The 16694-nt window shown below is 43.8% G+C and overlaps 2 protein-coding genes across 2 annotated transcripts; both read right to left on the bottom strand.

The window, feature by feature from the left end:
- Positions 1–9148: 9148 nt before the first annotated feature.
- Positions 9149–10082, bottom strand: TAS2R8 (taste 2 receptor member 8). The gene is given in 4 exon segments (XM_053447932.1): positions 9149–9706; positions 9709–9834; positions 9836–9871; positions 9873–10082. Coding segments are annotated over 4 exon segments (930 nt in total).
- A 1877-nt stretch (positions 10083–11959) lies between these two features.
- TAS2R9 (taste 2 receptor member 9) lies at positions 11960–12973 on the bottom strand. Its single transcript, XM_047868079.1, has one exon. The coding sequence runs from the start codon at positions 12971–12973 to the stop codon at positions 11960–11962; it is 1014 nt and encodes a 337-aa protein (XP_047724035.1).
- Positions 12974–16694: the final 3721 nt, after the last annotated feature.

Genomic DNA, 16694 nt, shown 5'->3' on the forward strand with positions numbered 1-16694 from the left:
GGTAAAATACAGAAATCTCCAACCGTTCCTAGTTGGACTGATGTAGTTTGATAGGTATACCTACTTCTTGGACTTTGTTGTAATTTTCTTTACCTCTCTTATTGTAGTCTCTCTTGAGATGGAGACTGGAATGATAGGTAAAGACTGAAGCTATGATCATTAAATCCTTATCAGTCTTGAGAAGTTAATGTGATTGGTAATCCCTGGCCTGGCCACCTCGTGTATCACGTGTATGTAAAACCTGTATCAGCAGGTTTTACTTTTCCACACATGGCCAGTTTAGGCTGAGCTACATTTTAGGATGCAAATTAGACCTGTTCCCTTTCATGATCCTGCACTGTCTTTCTAAGGCTATGTTTTTTGTAAGCTTGGGATTCATTAATCTGTGGCACATACTAGTAACCTCAGTAGGACTGCTAGATTTAGCAAATAGAAACACAGGACACCCAGTTAAACTTGAATTTCAAATAAACAATGAATGATTTTTTTTTTTTTTAGTGTATGTACTAATCACATGAGATTGCTGAAGTTCAAATTTAATTGGGTATCCTGTGATTTATCTGGCAAATCTAACCTCCAAAGATTTTCTAGCAAATAGAAAATGGGCCAAAATCGAAATTCACTTTGCAAAATGATAATATTGATTACTACTAAAAATCTAAAGTTTGGGTTAACATTCAAAACCATAGATTTTCAGGGAATTTAAAAGGTTAACACTAAAGTTATTTGTTTCTAAAAAATATTTTAGCTCATTTATCTTGGTTGTTCAGATGAACATGCACAAGGTTTCATATCATAATGCATTGTCTTATTAGTCAAGTGACATTTAATGGTCATTTAGTTTGTGATGCTATATTTATTTTTATTTTTTTAATGTTTATTTATTTTTGAGAGAGAGAGAGGGAGAGACAGAGCACGAGCAGGGGAGGGGCAGAGAGGGAGGGAGACAGAATCTGAAGTAGGCTCCAGGCTCTGAGCTGTCAGCACAGAGCCTGATGTGGGGCTCGAACTCACAAACCACAAGATCATGACTTGAGCTGAAGTCAGACGCTTAACGGAATGAGCCACCCAAGCACCCCTGTGATGCTATATATATATATATATATATATATAATGAGATGAAGGAGTCATAATAAAAAACAATATCGAGGGGCGCCTGGGTGGCGCAGTCGGTTAAGCGTCCGACTTCAGCCAGGTCACGATCTTGCGGTCCGTGAGTTCGAGCCCCGCGTCAGGCTCTGGGCTGATGGCTCAGAGCCTGGAGCCTGTTTCTGATTCTGTGTCTCCCTCTCTCTCTGCCCCTCCCCCGTTCCTGCTCTGTCTCTCTCTGTCCCAAAAATAAATAAAAAACGTTGAAAAAAAATTTTTTAAAAACAATATCGATTACCTTTATATTTTCCCTTTTCATTTAAAAGGTACTCAAGGGCAGTTGTACACATGAAAGAAGAGAGCACAATCCTGTATTTTGATCTATTCTCTGCCCTCTGCCATGCCAAATTGTATCTGAGAATCTACATCCTTAGCTCTTCTAGACTATTCGGCAGGGGACCGATGATGATGAAATTTACCTCATTCCTACAGACGAACTCTTACCTTTATGCAGCTTCTCTAAATTTAGAGTTACTAAGAAACACTTTGCAACATAGTGTTTCCACGGAATAATTCTAGGGGTGCTCATACCTTCTTTGGGAACACGTATCTTCTCATCCATCCTCAAAGGACAAACCTTCATTCCTGAGATGCAGCTCTGATTTGGGGCGGGGTGGGGGGGGGTGGAAACATGCCTCAGTCTGTAGCCATCTTCACAGATGACTGCTTTCCTCTGAGCTTTGAAATGATCCCTGACCCAAGCACATCATTTCCTTTTCCATAGTGTCCTGGTAAATAAAGGGCCTTCAGTAACTATAATCATACCTTTACCGAAATAAATTTTAGAATACGTTTTTTGTTTGTTTGCAAGTAAGAGTAGATTTTATACATAGCTGTGTAGTATAGCATGGAATTTATGGTGCCGGTACTATGAAAGCAGGATGAAAGTTCCTTGAGAGATTAAAAATACAACTATCATATGATCCAGCAAGCCCGATTCTGGGTATTTATCTAAAAGAATTTAAATAATGGAGTGCTAGGGTGGCTCAGTTGATCAACCATCCAACTCTGGATTTCGGCTCAGGTCATGACCTCACAATTTTGTGAGATGGAGCCCCATATTGGGTTCTGCACTGACAGTGAGCCTGCTTGGGATTCTGTCTCTCCCTCTCTCTCTCTGCCCCTCCTCCATGCATACTCTTTCTCTCTCTCAAAATCCATAAACTTAAAACAATAAATAAATTGAAATCGGGATCTCAACGTGATATTTGCACTCACGTTTATTGCAGTATTATTCACGACAGCTAAATGTAGAAGCACCCTAATTGCCCCCTGACATATGAGTGAATAAAGAAAATGTGTTACATACAGACAATGGATTCTCATTCAGTCTTAAAGAGAAGAAAATCTTGCAATATGCAAACACACGGGCGGACCTGGAAGACATTGGGCTAAGTGAAATAAGGTAGTTACAAGAAGGACAAATATTGCCCAGTTCCACTCATATGGGTATCTAGAATAGTCAAATCATAAAAGCAAACAGCAAAACAGTGGCTGCCAGGGCCCGAAGGGACATAAGAATGACGAGTTGCTATCCGATGAGTATCAAGTTTCAGTTATGTGAGAAATACAGGTTCTAGAGATATGCTCTACAATATTGTGCTTACAGTTAACAACTGTTAACCATACTTTGTACACTTAAAGATTTGTGAAAAACGTAGATCTCATATTAAATGCCCTAACTACAATAAAAAAAAAAAAACAACAGTAAAGAAAACAGAAAAAAAAAATTTGTGCAAGAGTGTTTGGTCACCAGCTTACTACTTTGAACCCCAGTCATGGTCAGTGGAGGTATTTCAAACACTGGAGATACAGAAAACTAAATATGGAGGAAAGGACTTCAGACTAATGGAGGGAACCCTTCCCAGAAGTACTGAAAGGGCGTGCCTACGCCAGCCGACTCCATCTTGTTCTGTGTCCTTCACCTTGACCACACCTCCTCCCCTTGAGTAAACCCTCCCTCACCTGCCGGACCCTTCCCCAGGACCCCTCCCCAGCCAATCGGCTGAGGCCATAGCCATTACCTCACCAACTGCCCCCAGGCCCCAATAAAACCTTTGTCCTTTTGAAACTCGCTCTCTTTCCCTGGTATCTCACCGCTGCGTCGGTGCAGGTAGGGGACTGAGCTCGAGCTAGCTCGAATAAAGGCTCTTTGCTTTTGCATCGGACTCGGCTCCCTGGTGGTCTTTGGGGATCACGAATTCTGGGCATAACATTTGGGGGCTCGTCCGGGATCCCCAAGACCCCCAAGGGACCCCCGACCCGGAGAGCCTGACTGGCCACGGTTAGTGTCTGTTTGTTCTGTCTTTTCTGTGTGAGCTCATTTCTGGAATTCTGGTAGTGCCTGACGTGGTCTAAGTGGACGCACTGGAGGACCACGGGCCGGGAGTTTCGGAAGACGTTCCGATTCTCCCTTTTGGAGGGACGTGGAATCCCCTCATCTGTTTCGGAGGGACGTGGAATCCCCTCAAAGGTCTGAGACGAGGTGGGTCGCTCCCGCTGGTCGGCGTGAGGCTGTCGTCTTTGGAGGGACGTGGAATCCCCTCATCGGTTTTGGAGGGACATGGAATCCCCTCAAAAGCTAGCTTTCAGTTTTGCTTCCAAGGAGTTGGAAGACTTTCTAGGGGCCCTCTGTTTGTTTTTGTGTTTCTCTGTTTTGCTCTGTGGACTTACTGGACGGACGTTATGGGACAGACTCAGACTACGCCTCTACCCACCCTCTTGGCTTAAGCCCTTCCTAGCCCCGCTCCCTCTGGAACCAAAACCCATTCTTGCTTTGCAGGAGACAGAGAAGAGGAAACATCTTACCCAGCCTTCAGCACCCTTCTACCCTGTCCTACAGGGGGGTACTGAAGAAGAATTAATTTTTCCTCCCCCGTATAACCCCTCTAGGATGCCGGAAGAACACCATCCTCCCCCTCCGGGGGAGGCAGACGCTGTTCCGAGAGCGGGAGGCGGAAAAGCTCCAGAGGGAAGCCCGCCCTTTACCAGACAAAGGGCTCAGAGGGAGCAATCCGCCTCCACCGCCGACTCCACTATTCTGCCCCTGCGAGCCACCGGACCCCCAGACGCGGAGGGGAATCAGCCCCATCACTATTGGCCTTTCGCCCCTAGTGACCTCTACAATTGGAAAGCTCAGAATCCTAAGTTTTCCGAGAAACCGGCAGGGCTTATTGATTTATTAGACTCTGTTCTTTTTACCCATCAGCCCACGTGGGATGATTGCCAGCAGCTTTTGCAGGTCCTGTTCACGACTGAAGAAAGAGAAAGAATCCTCAATGGGGCCCGAAAACTAGTTCCGGGCACAGATGGGAATCCCACCACCAACCAGGCTCAGATAGATGCCTCCTTCCCCTTAACTCGTCCCCAGTGGGATTTCAACACGGCAGAAGGTAAGGAGAGGTTCCGGGTCTACCGCCAGACTCTAATGGGGGGTCTCCGAATGGCTGCTAGAAAGCCAACCAATTTGGCCAAGGTAGGAAATGTACAACAGGGAAAAGATGAATCTCCGGCTGCCTTTTTAGAACGGATCATGGAGGCATTCCGTACTTATACCCCCATGGATCCAGAGGCTCCGGAAAGCAAGGCAGCTGTTATCATGGCCTTTGTAAACCAATCGGCTGTAGACATTAGGAGAAAATTACAGAAAATAGATAGACTAGGAGAAAAAAGTCTGCAGGACTTACTGGTGGTAGCCGAAAAGGTATATAATAACCGGGAGCCTCCTGAGGACAAGCAGGTTCGTGCCATGGCGGCTGCCAGCAGTAAGCAGACTCGAGACCTGGCCAGAATACTGCTAGCTACCACTGCTGACTTCCCCGAGGAACGAGACCGCCATCTCCGGCAGCTGGCAGACAATGCAAGAAAAGGTAAAAGCACCACCAAGGGGGGGAAGCAGAGGCTGCAGAAGGATCAGTGCGCATACTGCAAGGAGATAGGGCATTGGGCCCGAGATTGTCCGAAAAGGGCCGGCGGGAAGGGAAGCAAGGCTGATCGAGTAAAAGTCCTAGAGCTGGATGAACTAAGTGATTAGGGGAGTCAGGGTTCAGACCCTCTCCCCGAACCCAGGGTAACTCTTAAAGTGGAGGGGACCCCTATTGACTTCCTTGTCGACACCGGAGCACAACATTCGGTCCTCCGCACCCCACAAGGAAAACTAGCCAACAAGAAGTCCTGGGTATAAGGGACAACTGGTATGAGCCAGTATTCATGGACTACCCGAAGAACAGTAGATTTGGGAACGGGCCGGGTATCCCACTCCTTTATGGTAATACCAGAATGCCCATACCCGCTGTTAGGATGGGACTTACTGACCAAGATTGGAGCTCAGATAACTTTCAGACAAGGGGGGCCTCAGGTCACCGATGGCAAGGGCCACCCCATCCAGGTCCTGACCATGAAACTGGAGGATGAATACCTCCTCCACCAGGAGGCGCTCCCGAGAGAGGATAATATAGACAGATGGCTACAAGAATTCCCCTCGGTTTGGGCAGATACCGGTGGTGGGGGTGGATAAGACTAGCTGCTCACAGGACCCCGGTCCTGGTAGAGCTCAAGCCAGGAGAGAGTCCGGTAAGGATCAAACAATACCCCATGTCTCAGGAGGCCTGGAAGGGGATCCAGCCACACATCCGGAGACTACGAAGCCTAGGGGTACTAGTTCCTTGCCAGTCTGCCTGGAACACCCCCTTACTGCCGGTCAAAAAGCCTCACACAAATGACTACCGACCGGTACAAGACCTCCGGGAAGTAAATAAGAGGGTCGTGGACATACACCCAACTGTTCCCAACCCATATACTCTCTTGAGCTCCTTAGCGCCCTCTAGGGTCTGGTATACTGTACTAGATTTAAAGGACGCCTTCTTCAGTCTGCTGCTGGCACCCCAGAGCCAACCCTTGTTCGCCTTCGAGTGGCATGATCCGGAGGAGGGCTACAGTGGGCAACTCACCTGGACACGGCTACCTCAGGGATTCAAAAATTCACCCACCATCTTCGACGAGGCACTACACGAGGACCTGGTATTTACAGACACCTTCTCTGGCTGGGTGGAGGCATACCCAACCAAGCATGAAATGGCTCAGACGGTGGCTAAGAAGCTACTAGAAGACATCTTACCCAGGTATGGTTTTCCTGCCCTGGTAGGATCAGACAATGGACCAGCTTTTATCTCGCAGGTAACACAGGCAGTAGCCAAGGCGGTGGGGGCAAACTGGAAATTACATTGTGCTTATAGGCCCCAGAGCTCAGGACAGGTAGAAAGAATGAATAGAACCCTAAAAGAGACCCTTACCAAATTAACCATGGAGACTGGCGGGGACTGGGTAACTCTCCTACCGTACGCCCTTTACCGGGTTAGAAACACTCCTTACACTCTGGGTTTTACTCCCTACGAGATCATGTTTGGCAGGCCACCCCCTGTTATTCCCAGCCTTCGAGCTGAACTTATTGCTGAGTTTAAAGATCAAGAACTTTTTCTTTCCTTGAGCGGGCTCCAGAGGGCGCACGAGGACACTTGGCCGCGCCTCCGTGCCATCTACGAGGCTGGCCCGATCCCGACACCTCATCAGTACAGGCCAGGAGACTGGGTCTACGTCAAGAGGCACCACTGAGAGACTCTCGAGCCGCGCTGGAAGGGACCCTACATCGTGGTGTTGACAACCCCCACCGCTCTCAAGGTAGACGGCATCGCGACCTGGGTCCATCACACCCACGCTCAGCCAGCGGACCCCTCCTCGATCCGGAAGGACTTCGTCACGCGATGGGCCATCAGTCGGGACCAACACAACCCGCTCAAGCTCAAGCTACAGCGCATTCGACCTACCTAATATTGGTAACTGTTAACTCTGCTTGTCATTGCTCATGCTGCCGGGAGTCACCACGCCCCCCAAAACATCACCTGGCAGATCATAGACACCAGCTCGGGGACAATACTTAATCAGACGTCCCAGAGCCACCCCAGGGACACTTGGTTCCCAGAACTTTGTGTAAACCTCCAGACTCTGTTCTCCTTGTCACCATAAATGCAGCCGGTCCCATGATTGGGTCTGTAAGCTACATGACAAGGGGGGAATGAAAGGGCGGGCCTACGCCGGCCGACTCCATCTTGTTCTGTGTCCTTCACCTTGACCACACCTCCTCCCCTTGAGTAAACCCTCCCTCACCTGCCGGACCCTTCCCCAGGACCCCTCCCCAGCCAATCGGCTGAGGCCATAGCCATTACCTCACCAACTGCCCCCAGGCCCCAATAAAACCTTTGTCTTTTTGAAATTGGCTCTCTTTCCCTGGTATCTCACCGCTGCGTCGGTGCAGGTAGGGGATTGAGCTCGAGCTAGCTCGAATAAAGGCTCTTTGCTTTTGCATCGGACTCGGCTCCCTGGTGGTCTTTGGGGATCACGAATTCTGGGCATAACAGTACTAATCTTATAAAATATTTATTGCATCTAAACCTGCAGAAGAATTTAAAGTTCGTTTCAGTGAAGAATTAGCAGATATTTTGCAGAATACACTAATTTATCCCATCAAGAGAACATCAGTTCTCCTGTCTCGTACAACAAATAGCATCCGAAATGCTAGGATATTAGAAATATAGTTGATTACGTTTATATACATAAGACTGTAAACATTGGGACTTTATTTTACATCATCATATGCAGAAAAATTGATAATCTTCAGGCAATTAATATTTTAGTTATAACAAAAGGAAATGAGTAGATTGAAATAGACCAGAATTTGACACAGCCAATGGCGGGAGCTGAAATGCACAGTCAGTATCGGAACAGACGTGAATTTAGACGTGCCAGATCAAGTGTTTCAGTGCTACTCTAGTAACGAAGGATTTGTTGTTCACAGTAGAATGAGGTTTTTGTAGTGACTCTTTATTTTTCTTCTTTTTGTGTGCGTGTAATTTACTCTGTATGTGTTATGGGCATACATTGCTTTTTTACTGATAGCATGTAGTTACTCTACAATGTATGCTAATTTCTTCTCAATGAATTGCTTTTCTAGAGTCTTGAGGGGTAAGAGCCCTTGCAGGTCTTGTTAAGAAAGGAACCTGAGCAAAGCAGTCTGATTGATATTACTTACCCCCATCCTTTTACCGAGATTGTGAAGAGCATTTAGGAATACCCTTAGGGAGAGATGCTTGAATGAGTTCTGTTCCCATCCTACTGCTGCCTGAACAGCAAGTTGTTTGTACAGAAACTTAATTTCAAGGAAAATGAATAGGAGCTTCCAGAATAAGGTCCGCCAGAATATATTATGTAGGAGACAACCTAAAGCCTCACTCACTTGGGAGGAGACAGATACATAACTGGGAAACTGAACCAGACATGGGACAGGGGAGATCCGAGTTCCTAGTTAATAATCCAAATGGGAATGCCCCAACAGAGCCACCAAGGGGGCAAAATTAAGGGTCAGCAATGAAAATATGTGATAGGGAAAAAATGAAAAAAATCAGTGCAGTTCAGTGCACTCTACCATGGGCCAAAGTAAAATCTTTTCAACGTTTTTTATTTATTTTTGGGACAGAGAGAGACAGAGCATGAACGGGGGAGGGGCAGAGAGAGAGGGAGACACAGAATGGGAAACAGGCTCCAGGCTCCAAGCCATCAGCCCAGAGCCTGACGCGGGGCTCGAACTCCCGGACCGCGAGATCGTGACCTGGCTGAAGTCGGACGCTTAACCGACTGCGCCACCCAGGCGCCCCAGGCCAAAGTAAAATCTTAAAAGAAAGTAACTAGGCAGTACATGCCTAACCTCTGCAGTAAGGCGGCAAAAAGAGTAAGTGTGAGCTCTGAAATTCTCAGAGGAAAGAGTGAAGGTGAGAATCTGGGGTGTAAAGACACAGAAAGGATATATACATTCATGTGCTAATAGGCCTCAAGAACACTTCAAGATGTGTACCCAAAATAAATGGGATAACAGGACGAAACAAGAATGTATTTTTTTTTTATTAGGCAACAAGATTTGGTTTTCAAGTTTACGTATAAAGCTAAGATTTTACATCATGCAGGCCGTTTTGCCATACCTTGGCATCCTGATAGATGCCTGCCTCAGCTTGTTATTCCCAATAATTAAGATGAGTGAATGACCAGAAGGATAGAGAATTGGTATAGCTTCTCCAAACATCACAGCAAACTTGCGTTCTTTCATAAGGTGGCTAAAAGTCACCAAAAGGGAAACCTCATAACACACAAAAAGGAGGAAGAGAAATGAAGTCATAGTTTTCATGGCTCCTGCCTGGGCCTCTGTGCTGGGATCTCCACAGCCTGTAACACTGGGTTTCATTTGCTTGACATGTCTCTGTAGGGACACAATTAAAAGAAAAAGGGAGATCAATGACACAGTCCATGGGACAATTGCCAACAGGTTAAAGAGGGTCAGCGGGTTGAAGAATTGACTCTTACTCACATGGAACATTTCAGTGCAGTTACTTTTATGTTCTGCAATTTCATGAAACTCCTAATCATAATTTGGTGTCACTGTCAGTTGAAGGCTGACCAAGGAGGAGATGGCCAAACAGCCCAGCAGAATCCAGTGAATCACTCTGTCAATTCTCCCTCTTCAGCCAGAGAAAAAAGTGGGTGGGAGAAGTTGGCTATCTTGAGGAAATAGAAAACATTGAGGCAGGTGGCAAACCATATACTTAAGTAGTTGGCAACTGTCCAGACGATATGCATGATGGCTTTGTAGTTTAGCATTTTCATAAAAATCTGGGTAGAGATATCATTATGATGATATTTACTATCATTATACAGAGCCAACACATTCTGGAGATGGCTAGACTGGGGAGGATATAGTCAGTTGAGGAGATCTTTTTCTTCTTAATCCAGTCAATCCAGTTTACCAGTCCAGTGTATACATTCCTCAGAATTCCTATTATGAATTCTCCAGTTATTATGATCACAAAGATGTTGTCTTCTGTACAGAGCATATTGGTAGAGAGAACACCCTGGTCTCCATTATCACTGCAGATGGGCTAATTTACAGATTCTCAGTTGAACGGTGGTAATAAGTTCTTCAAGTCACGAAATAATGTTTTCTTTTCATTCACTATTTGGATTTTGATATCATTCCAGGAGTACCAAGCTCTCTTTGGAAATAGGATGGCTTCTACCTTTGTGAGGACTAAACCAACGGGTTGTTCCAAACATTTTGACTAGCTTTGAGCATGGGCAAATTATAATCCTCACCCTTTAGTGAGTGGTAAGTGAAATGTTTGGTTGAAAATGCTCTCATACCCATTAAAAGAGATTCAATTTCATGAATTTGCAACAGGCTTCTTGCTATTAAGTTTTGAGTACTCCGTTCGACCTGTTGAACCGAGTTTCAAATAGGGAGCCACAGACAGCAAAGAAAAAAAAAACCATGTATTCCATAAAAATCACAATGGGTAAAATGAAAGTTCATTTTCATCACCATAAACTGTAGGCCAATCAAGAGTCAGGTTTCCTGGCTCTTGGAAATGAATTTTAGTTTTGGAAATGATCAGTACAATTGGATTAGAGAAAATTAACGTTCAGTCAGAGGATAATAATTTTCATTTTCATATAAATGGTTAATCAGAGAAGGATATGATACCAATCTAATTATACATGCTATAGTGTTATTAGTCAGGCAGGCATGTGGCAATATTTACAAATATTTTGCCTCTATGCAGTTTTTTAATAGAAGTGAAAGATGCTAGATTAAAATTTGCTACTTTCATTTCATTGAATGTAGGAAATGCTCCCCGTCTGAAATGTTCATCCCAAAATGTTGTCTCTTGGATAATAAACATTTTCATATAAAATTAAGGAAACACACTTTATTCTCTTATAATCAACTCTTTTTATAAGACTTTCAACCTCACATTCTACATTGTAGTCATTTCTCCTGATGGGGCAATCACATTTTTAAAAATGTTAACCGAATAATGTTTTCAGGGAAGAAGACTAATTCTACTATCAAATTGATTTATTCTTTCTTGGGAGACCCATTCCACAATAAATTTAACTCGAAGTAATACAAATCACAGAACGAGGGTTCTTCTTCTTGTATTTAAGTACTTAAGTAATGTAAATAACATATGTAGTATATTTCCTATTTCTATTGCATAATGTGTTACAGGAAAGCATGAAATTAATAATTTAAGGAAACCTAGTTATCTGTAAAATGTTACCAGAAACAGAATAGAAAAGATAATGATGCTAAGAGAGAAAAAACAAACAAACAAACAAACAAACATGTCAAAGATTCTTGAGTCTAGAAGGGTAGAGAAAACATTTCAAAGAATCTTTGAGAATTGACTCTAAAGCTGGGTGGTTTTGATATACATATCCCTTAACTGTAGACCCCACACTCCTTTTCCTAGTCAAACATTTTCTTGAGATCACATCTCTTTTCCTACATTATATTTCACCCTAGAGAGGGTCTCACCCAGTGTTTTATCTCCTTCCTTAATGGGACAAATCATTCTAGAAATGGAGGGGGTAGAGCAGAAAAAAATAAGAACTGACCTCCCCTGGCTCAGAAGAAGTACAGTTTCTTATAGGATCGATTTTATAGGAAGGGCTGATATGTTTTAAAACCTCTTCCCCGCAGCCTGTTTGCCTGAAATTCTTCTGCTGCTTTTTGAGCTCAAGGTTTTTACCAGAATATGACAGAAAGGAGAACCTCTTTGCCTTAGGCTCATCTTTCCTGCAGACACAAGGAAATGCACGTGGCTCGATGAGAACATTTGACTTAAAGTTAAACAAGATGGAAATGTGAAGGAACACAAAGGGAAATTTAGAATAATGATAGATATGCATGACTCTTAACAGCATACAATTAAGCAAATGAATGTAATCCCCGGGGAGAAGGGAGACAGTCTTTTGTTGATTTCTTTCTCCCCGTATTCAGGATTCTCTGTGGAACAAGAGGTTTCCTTCTTTTGTGGAAGCCCTTCACACACCTTAGCACCTTCAGAAAGGCCTCCCTCAGCTTGCTGTTGCCCATGATCAGGATGAACGAATGGCTTGATGGGAAAATGACAGTGACTATGCCACCAAACATCAGCACTAACCGTCCTTGAGGAATCAGGAAGCTAGAAGTGACTACAAGAAAGACTGCATAGTACATGATGAAGAGAAGCAGAAAGATGGTCACTGCCTTTATGGCCCTCATGTGTGCCTCTGTGCTACAGTCCCTGGACCCGGTGGCGTAAAGTTTCATCTGCTTAGTGTGTCTAAAGAGGGAGAAAAGTAACAAGACAAAGGAGATTAGGCACAGAGCAAAGGGAACTAGAGCCCCCAGGTTCAGGATAATCAGTTTGAAAGCGCTTGGGGCTTTACTCACTCTGAATTCCCAAGTTATGTTTTCCTCATGATTGACTTCGACGTGACCCCAGGATCCCTCTTTCAAAAAGACACTAATAATTATGGAGGTGAGGAAGGACGCCAGAAAAAGCCCCAGGACGACTCTAGTAACGTTTAGCTTCAGCCAGAGGAACACCGGGTGGGATATGTTGGCTATCTTCAGTAAGTAGAAAATGCTGAGGCAAGCAGTGAACCAGACACTTGAATGGTTGCTCAGTGTCCAGAAAGCATCCAAAGTGTTTACTGTCTCATTTTGAGCATACGCATGTGGAGAGAGCAGCAGAACAAAGCCATCTACAGATACCACACACAACACACAGATTCTGGAGATGGCCAAACTCACCAGGATGATGTCAATCACGGAGCTATCTCGCCTTTGGAGCCAACCAGTGCAGTTAACCAGTACAATAAATCCATTTCCCCAGATCCCTATAGTCAATTCACCAGCAATCAAGACCATATATATTACCTCCACTGCACTTGGCATGTCAGCAGAGTTCCTGTCTCGGATATCACCGATGATGGTGTCTGCTTTCAGCTGACCAGTGAAGGATGGTGTTTAAGTCTGCCACTGTCGTCCTGCCGGGTAGTTGTCTTTTTCTGCCCTCTTTGTCGGCATTGATCCAGGTCAGTGAAATAGCCAGGTCTGCCCCGGATGACAATGGCCTGCCTGCCAACTCCACTGATTGACCAGTCCTGGCTCTCAAGTGAAGAGATGATTGCAAGCCTCTAAGATGCAAATAGGAATGGATCTGATTTCTTGGATTTGCACAACCTTTCTCCTTTTAAGCTCTGTATATTTTGGAGTCTTTGAATTTAAGCTTTAGACCAGGAACTGCAAGAAAGAATCAATTACTTGGAAAACGATGGATCCAATTTAATTCGGAGACGTGGCAACATGACCACCTATGATGACTTGCAAAGTACCCCCACGTTATGGTCCATTTTGTGCAAAATGCATGTTTGGGAGATTAAAAACGATTGCTAATTTAGAGTGTAGATAGTTAATGTGACTAATTTCAGCCTTACAGCAATGTATTCACTTCATTAATTAGAATAACTCAGGTAGGGCACTTGTGGTTTTCAATTTTCTTGTAAGGACGGTTATTTTATTTCCAGCTCTTTCGCCCGGGAATGGGGAAGACTGAGCACCGAAGATATTCGAGTTGTGCCTGTTATAACACAGAATTTCACCTCAGAATCTGTACTTGTATGCAGCCGATTATGCTTTGTTAAAATCTGACTGCGATCTTCCTTATAATGCCTCTTTAATAACGGATACCAATTTCAAAGACAAAACATACTGGATCATATTGCTAGTATTTGTGTGCATTTTTGGTTGTTTCGTGATTTAAGACACATAGCATCTAAATCCACAAAACAATAAACCAAAGTATAGTAATATTCTCTTGCACTGACTTTAATGTTTCACCAGCTTAACATGTAAGCTGGAGGCTTCTAGGCTTTGCTATCACTGGAGGGGCTGCTCTGTCAGAGAAAAAGGGCTTGAGGTGATGATCTCAAGCAAATGCCCAACCTCATTTGTATACGTGTTTTACGTATGTTGGTGACAACAGACCCTGAGTCTGAGACATTGAGGACTGGAGACGAAGAGTGCCACCCATTAGGTGGGTTAGGAGTCAAGTACCTTTTTACATATTTAAAAGCCATTTGAATTTTTTTTGGTGGACTACTTACATATTTGCTCATTTTTCTACCCTTTTAATGAATTTCTATGGTGTTTATACCTTAGAGAAGTTAGCACTTTTCCCATGTTCTGTATCGACAATATTTCCCACTTTGCCATTTGTATTTAGCCTTTCCGCGTATTTTTTATTTTTGTTTTTTTAATGTTTATTTATTTTTGAGAGTGAGAGTGACACAGCATGAGCAGGGGAAGGGCCGAGGGAGAGGGAGACACAGAATCAGAAGCAGGCTCCAGGCTCTGAGCAGTCACCACAGAGCCCAATATGGGACTCGAACTCACGAACCGTGAGATCATGACCTGAGCCAAAGTCGGTCGGCTCAACCAACTGAGCCACCCAGGCGCCCCTCCATGTATTTTTTAAATGTAAGCAAAAGTTTTCTTTTTTTTTTTTTTTAATTTTTTTTTTCAACGTTTTTATTTTATTTTTGGGACAGAGAGAGACAGAGCATGAACGGGGGAGGGGCAGAGAGAGAGGGAGACACAGAATTGGAAACAGGCTCCAGGCTCCGAGCCATCAGCCCAGAGCCTGACGCGGGGCTCGAACTCACGGACCGCAAGATCGTGACCTGGCTGAAGTCGGACGCTTAACTGACTGCGCCACCCAGGCGCCCCAAGTTTTCAAATTTCATATAGTTCTATTTATCAGTCTCTATGACTTCTGGATTTTGAATTATAGTTAGAAAATTTCTCCATTGAACTTTTCCTGTATTTTTCTCTTTTATTTTCATGATTTGTTTTTTTTTTTTTTGTTTTTGTTTTTTAACAACAGAACACTTAAAAAACAATTTGGGCATATATATGTATATATATCTACATTATCAAGTGTGGATCCAACTTGACTTATGGGTCCAAGATGGCTATCCACTTGTTTCAATTATATTGATTTGGTAATCCATCTTGCACCCTTGTTTGAGATGCCACCTCTATTTAAATGATAATTTCCCAGGGCACCAGTTGAGGATCTGACTTTGGCTCCGGTCATGATCTCTCAGTTTGTGAATTGGAGCCCCCGGTCGGGCTCACTGCTATCAGCCTGTCAGCACCGAGCCTGCCTCAGATCCTCTGTCTCCCTCTCTCTGCCCCTCCTACGCTTGTGCTCTCCCCAAAATAAATCAATATAAAAAAATTGTTTTAATAAAATAAAAAATAAGATAAATGATAATTTCCCTTATTTGCAGATGAAGTGGCTACTGTTCTTGTCTTTTAATGCATTAGTAATGACTAAAAGGACTGTGAGTGGCATGGCTATTTCCACCTGCGTAAGGAGAACTTACGACAAGTTGAGATTTTAAATTTCACCTCCTGACAGTCTGAAAACCAGAGGTCTGTGGTGGCCCTGAAAGATTCACTTGTTTTTTATGGCTGTAAGTCAGATCTAAAAGTTAATTGTGTAGATAAGAGATTTACCATACCAGATGTATTCACAGACTCATCAAGTCTCATCGAATGAAATTTAGAGCAATGATGGGAAATGAGTAGGACCTTAAAACTGGGAATGAGGATATCTAGGTGCACTTGGATAAATAAAGCTGAGAATCTCAAACTCCTTTCTGGTGGAGGCAGTCCACCTTCCCATGTCAGAGGGAATCTGCCTCATTTTGCTTGAAGACCGTATAGCAACCTCACCCGGGAAAGTTACCATGCAAAGCGATGCCTATTTCCCTTAAGACCCACCTCAGTCACCATTTTTGTCTCTAGACTCAGAACCAAGGTCCTACTGCAGCGAGGTCCAGGCAGTGGGGGAGAGGACAAAGTGGGAAGATAATTACAAAATCTGACCAAGAGGGAAAACATTTATCCTCCAAAAGAATTGCAAGATTTCACACATTTATGTTGGCTGACAGTCAAAGCACACATGTAACAACGGACTCTAAGGATTTCAGACCAAAGAGGATAGATCCCAACACTGGATCTGGGGCAACGTATTGATAATAGCTGCCCCTTTATAGAGTCTAGGTTCAGCATGTTCACTTGTGTCATTTCTCGAAATCTCTTGCAATCGGAAGCGCTCGAACACAAACACAGCTAGGCAGATGTTCCTTTAAATTCATTTTCTTTTCCTCGTTGAAATACTTTGTACCATTCTTTAGAATCTTACATTCTCTGTTGACATTTTCTCTTTAATTATGCTACTGATTATTGCAGGTCAAGTCAGGCAAATGACTATATTTTCCACATGTATCAAGAATGGAATGCTGCCATACTGGTCTTATTTTCAGACAACTCGTATTTTTAATTATTCGCTGACTTCATCTACCCCCCCCCCCCCCCGCACACACTCCAAATCCCTCACTATGTCCACTGCAATTCACAGTAAGTCATCAGCCAGAAACTTATGTTCTCATTCATTTTTCTGACAGTTCATTTTACCTTCTTTCTTTGAGCTCAGAAGGTCTTAAACTTTGGCAGATTGGTGAAGACTGTGATGTCTTCAGAATAATTTTTTTAAGTGAACAAAATGAAAATACATGGAATTTTAGAGGAATCCAGATAAATTAAA

Source organism: Prionailurus viverrinus, chromosome B4 (genome assembly GCF_022837055.1).
Source record: "Prionailurus viverrinus isolate Anna chromosome B4, UM_Priviv_1.0, whole genome shotgun sequence".
Taxonomy (NCBI): Eukaryota; Metazoa; Chordata; class Mammalia; order Carnivora; family Felidae; genus Prionailurus; species Prionailurus viverrinus.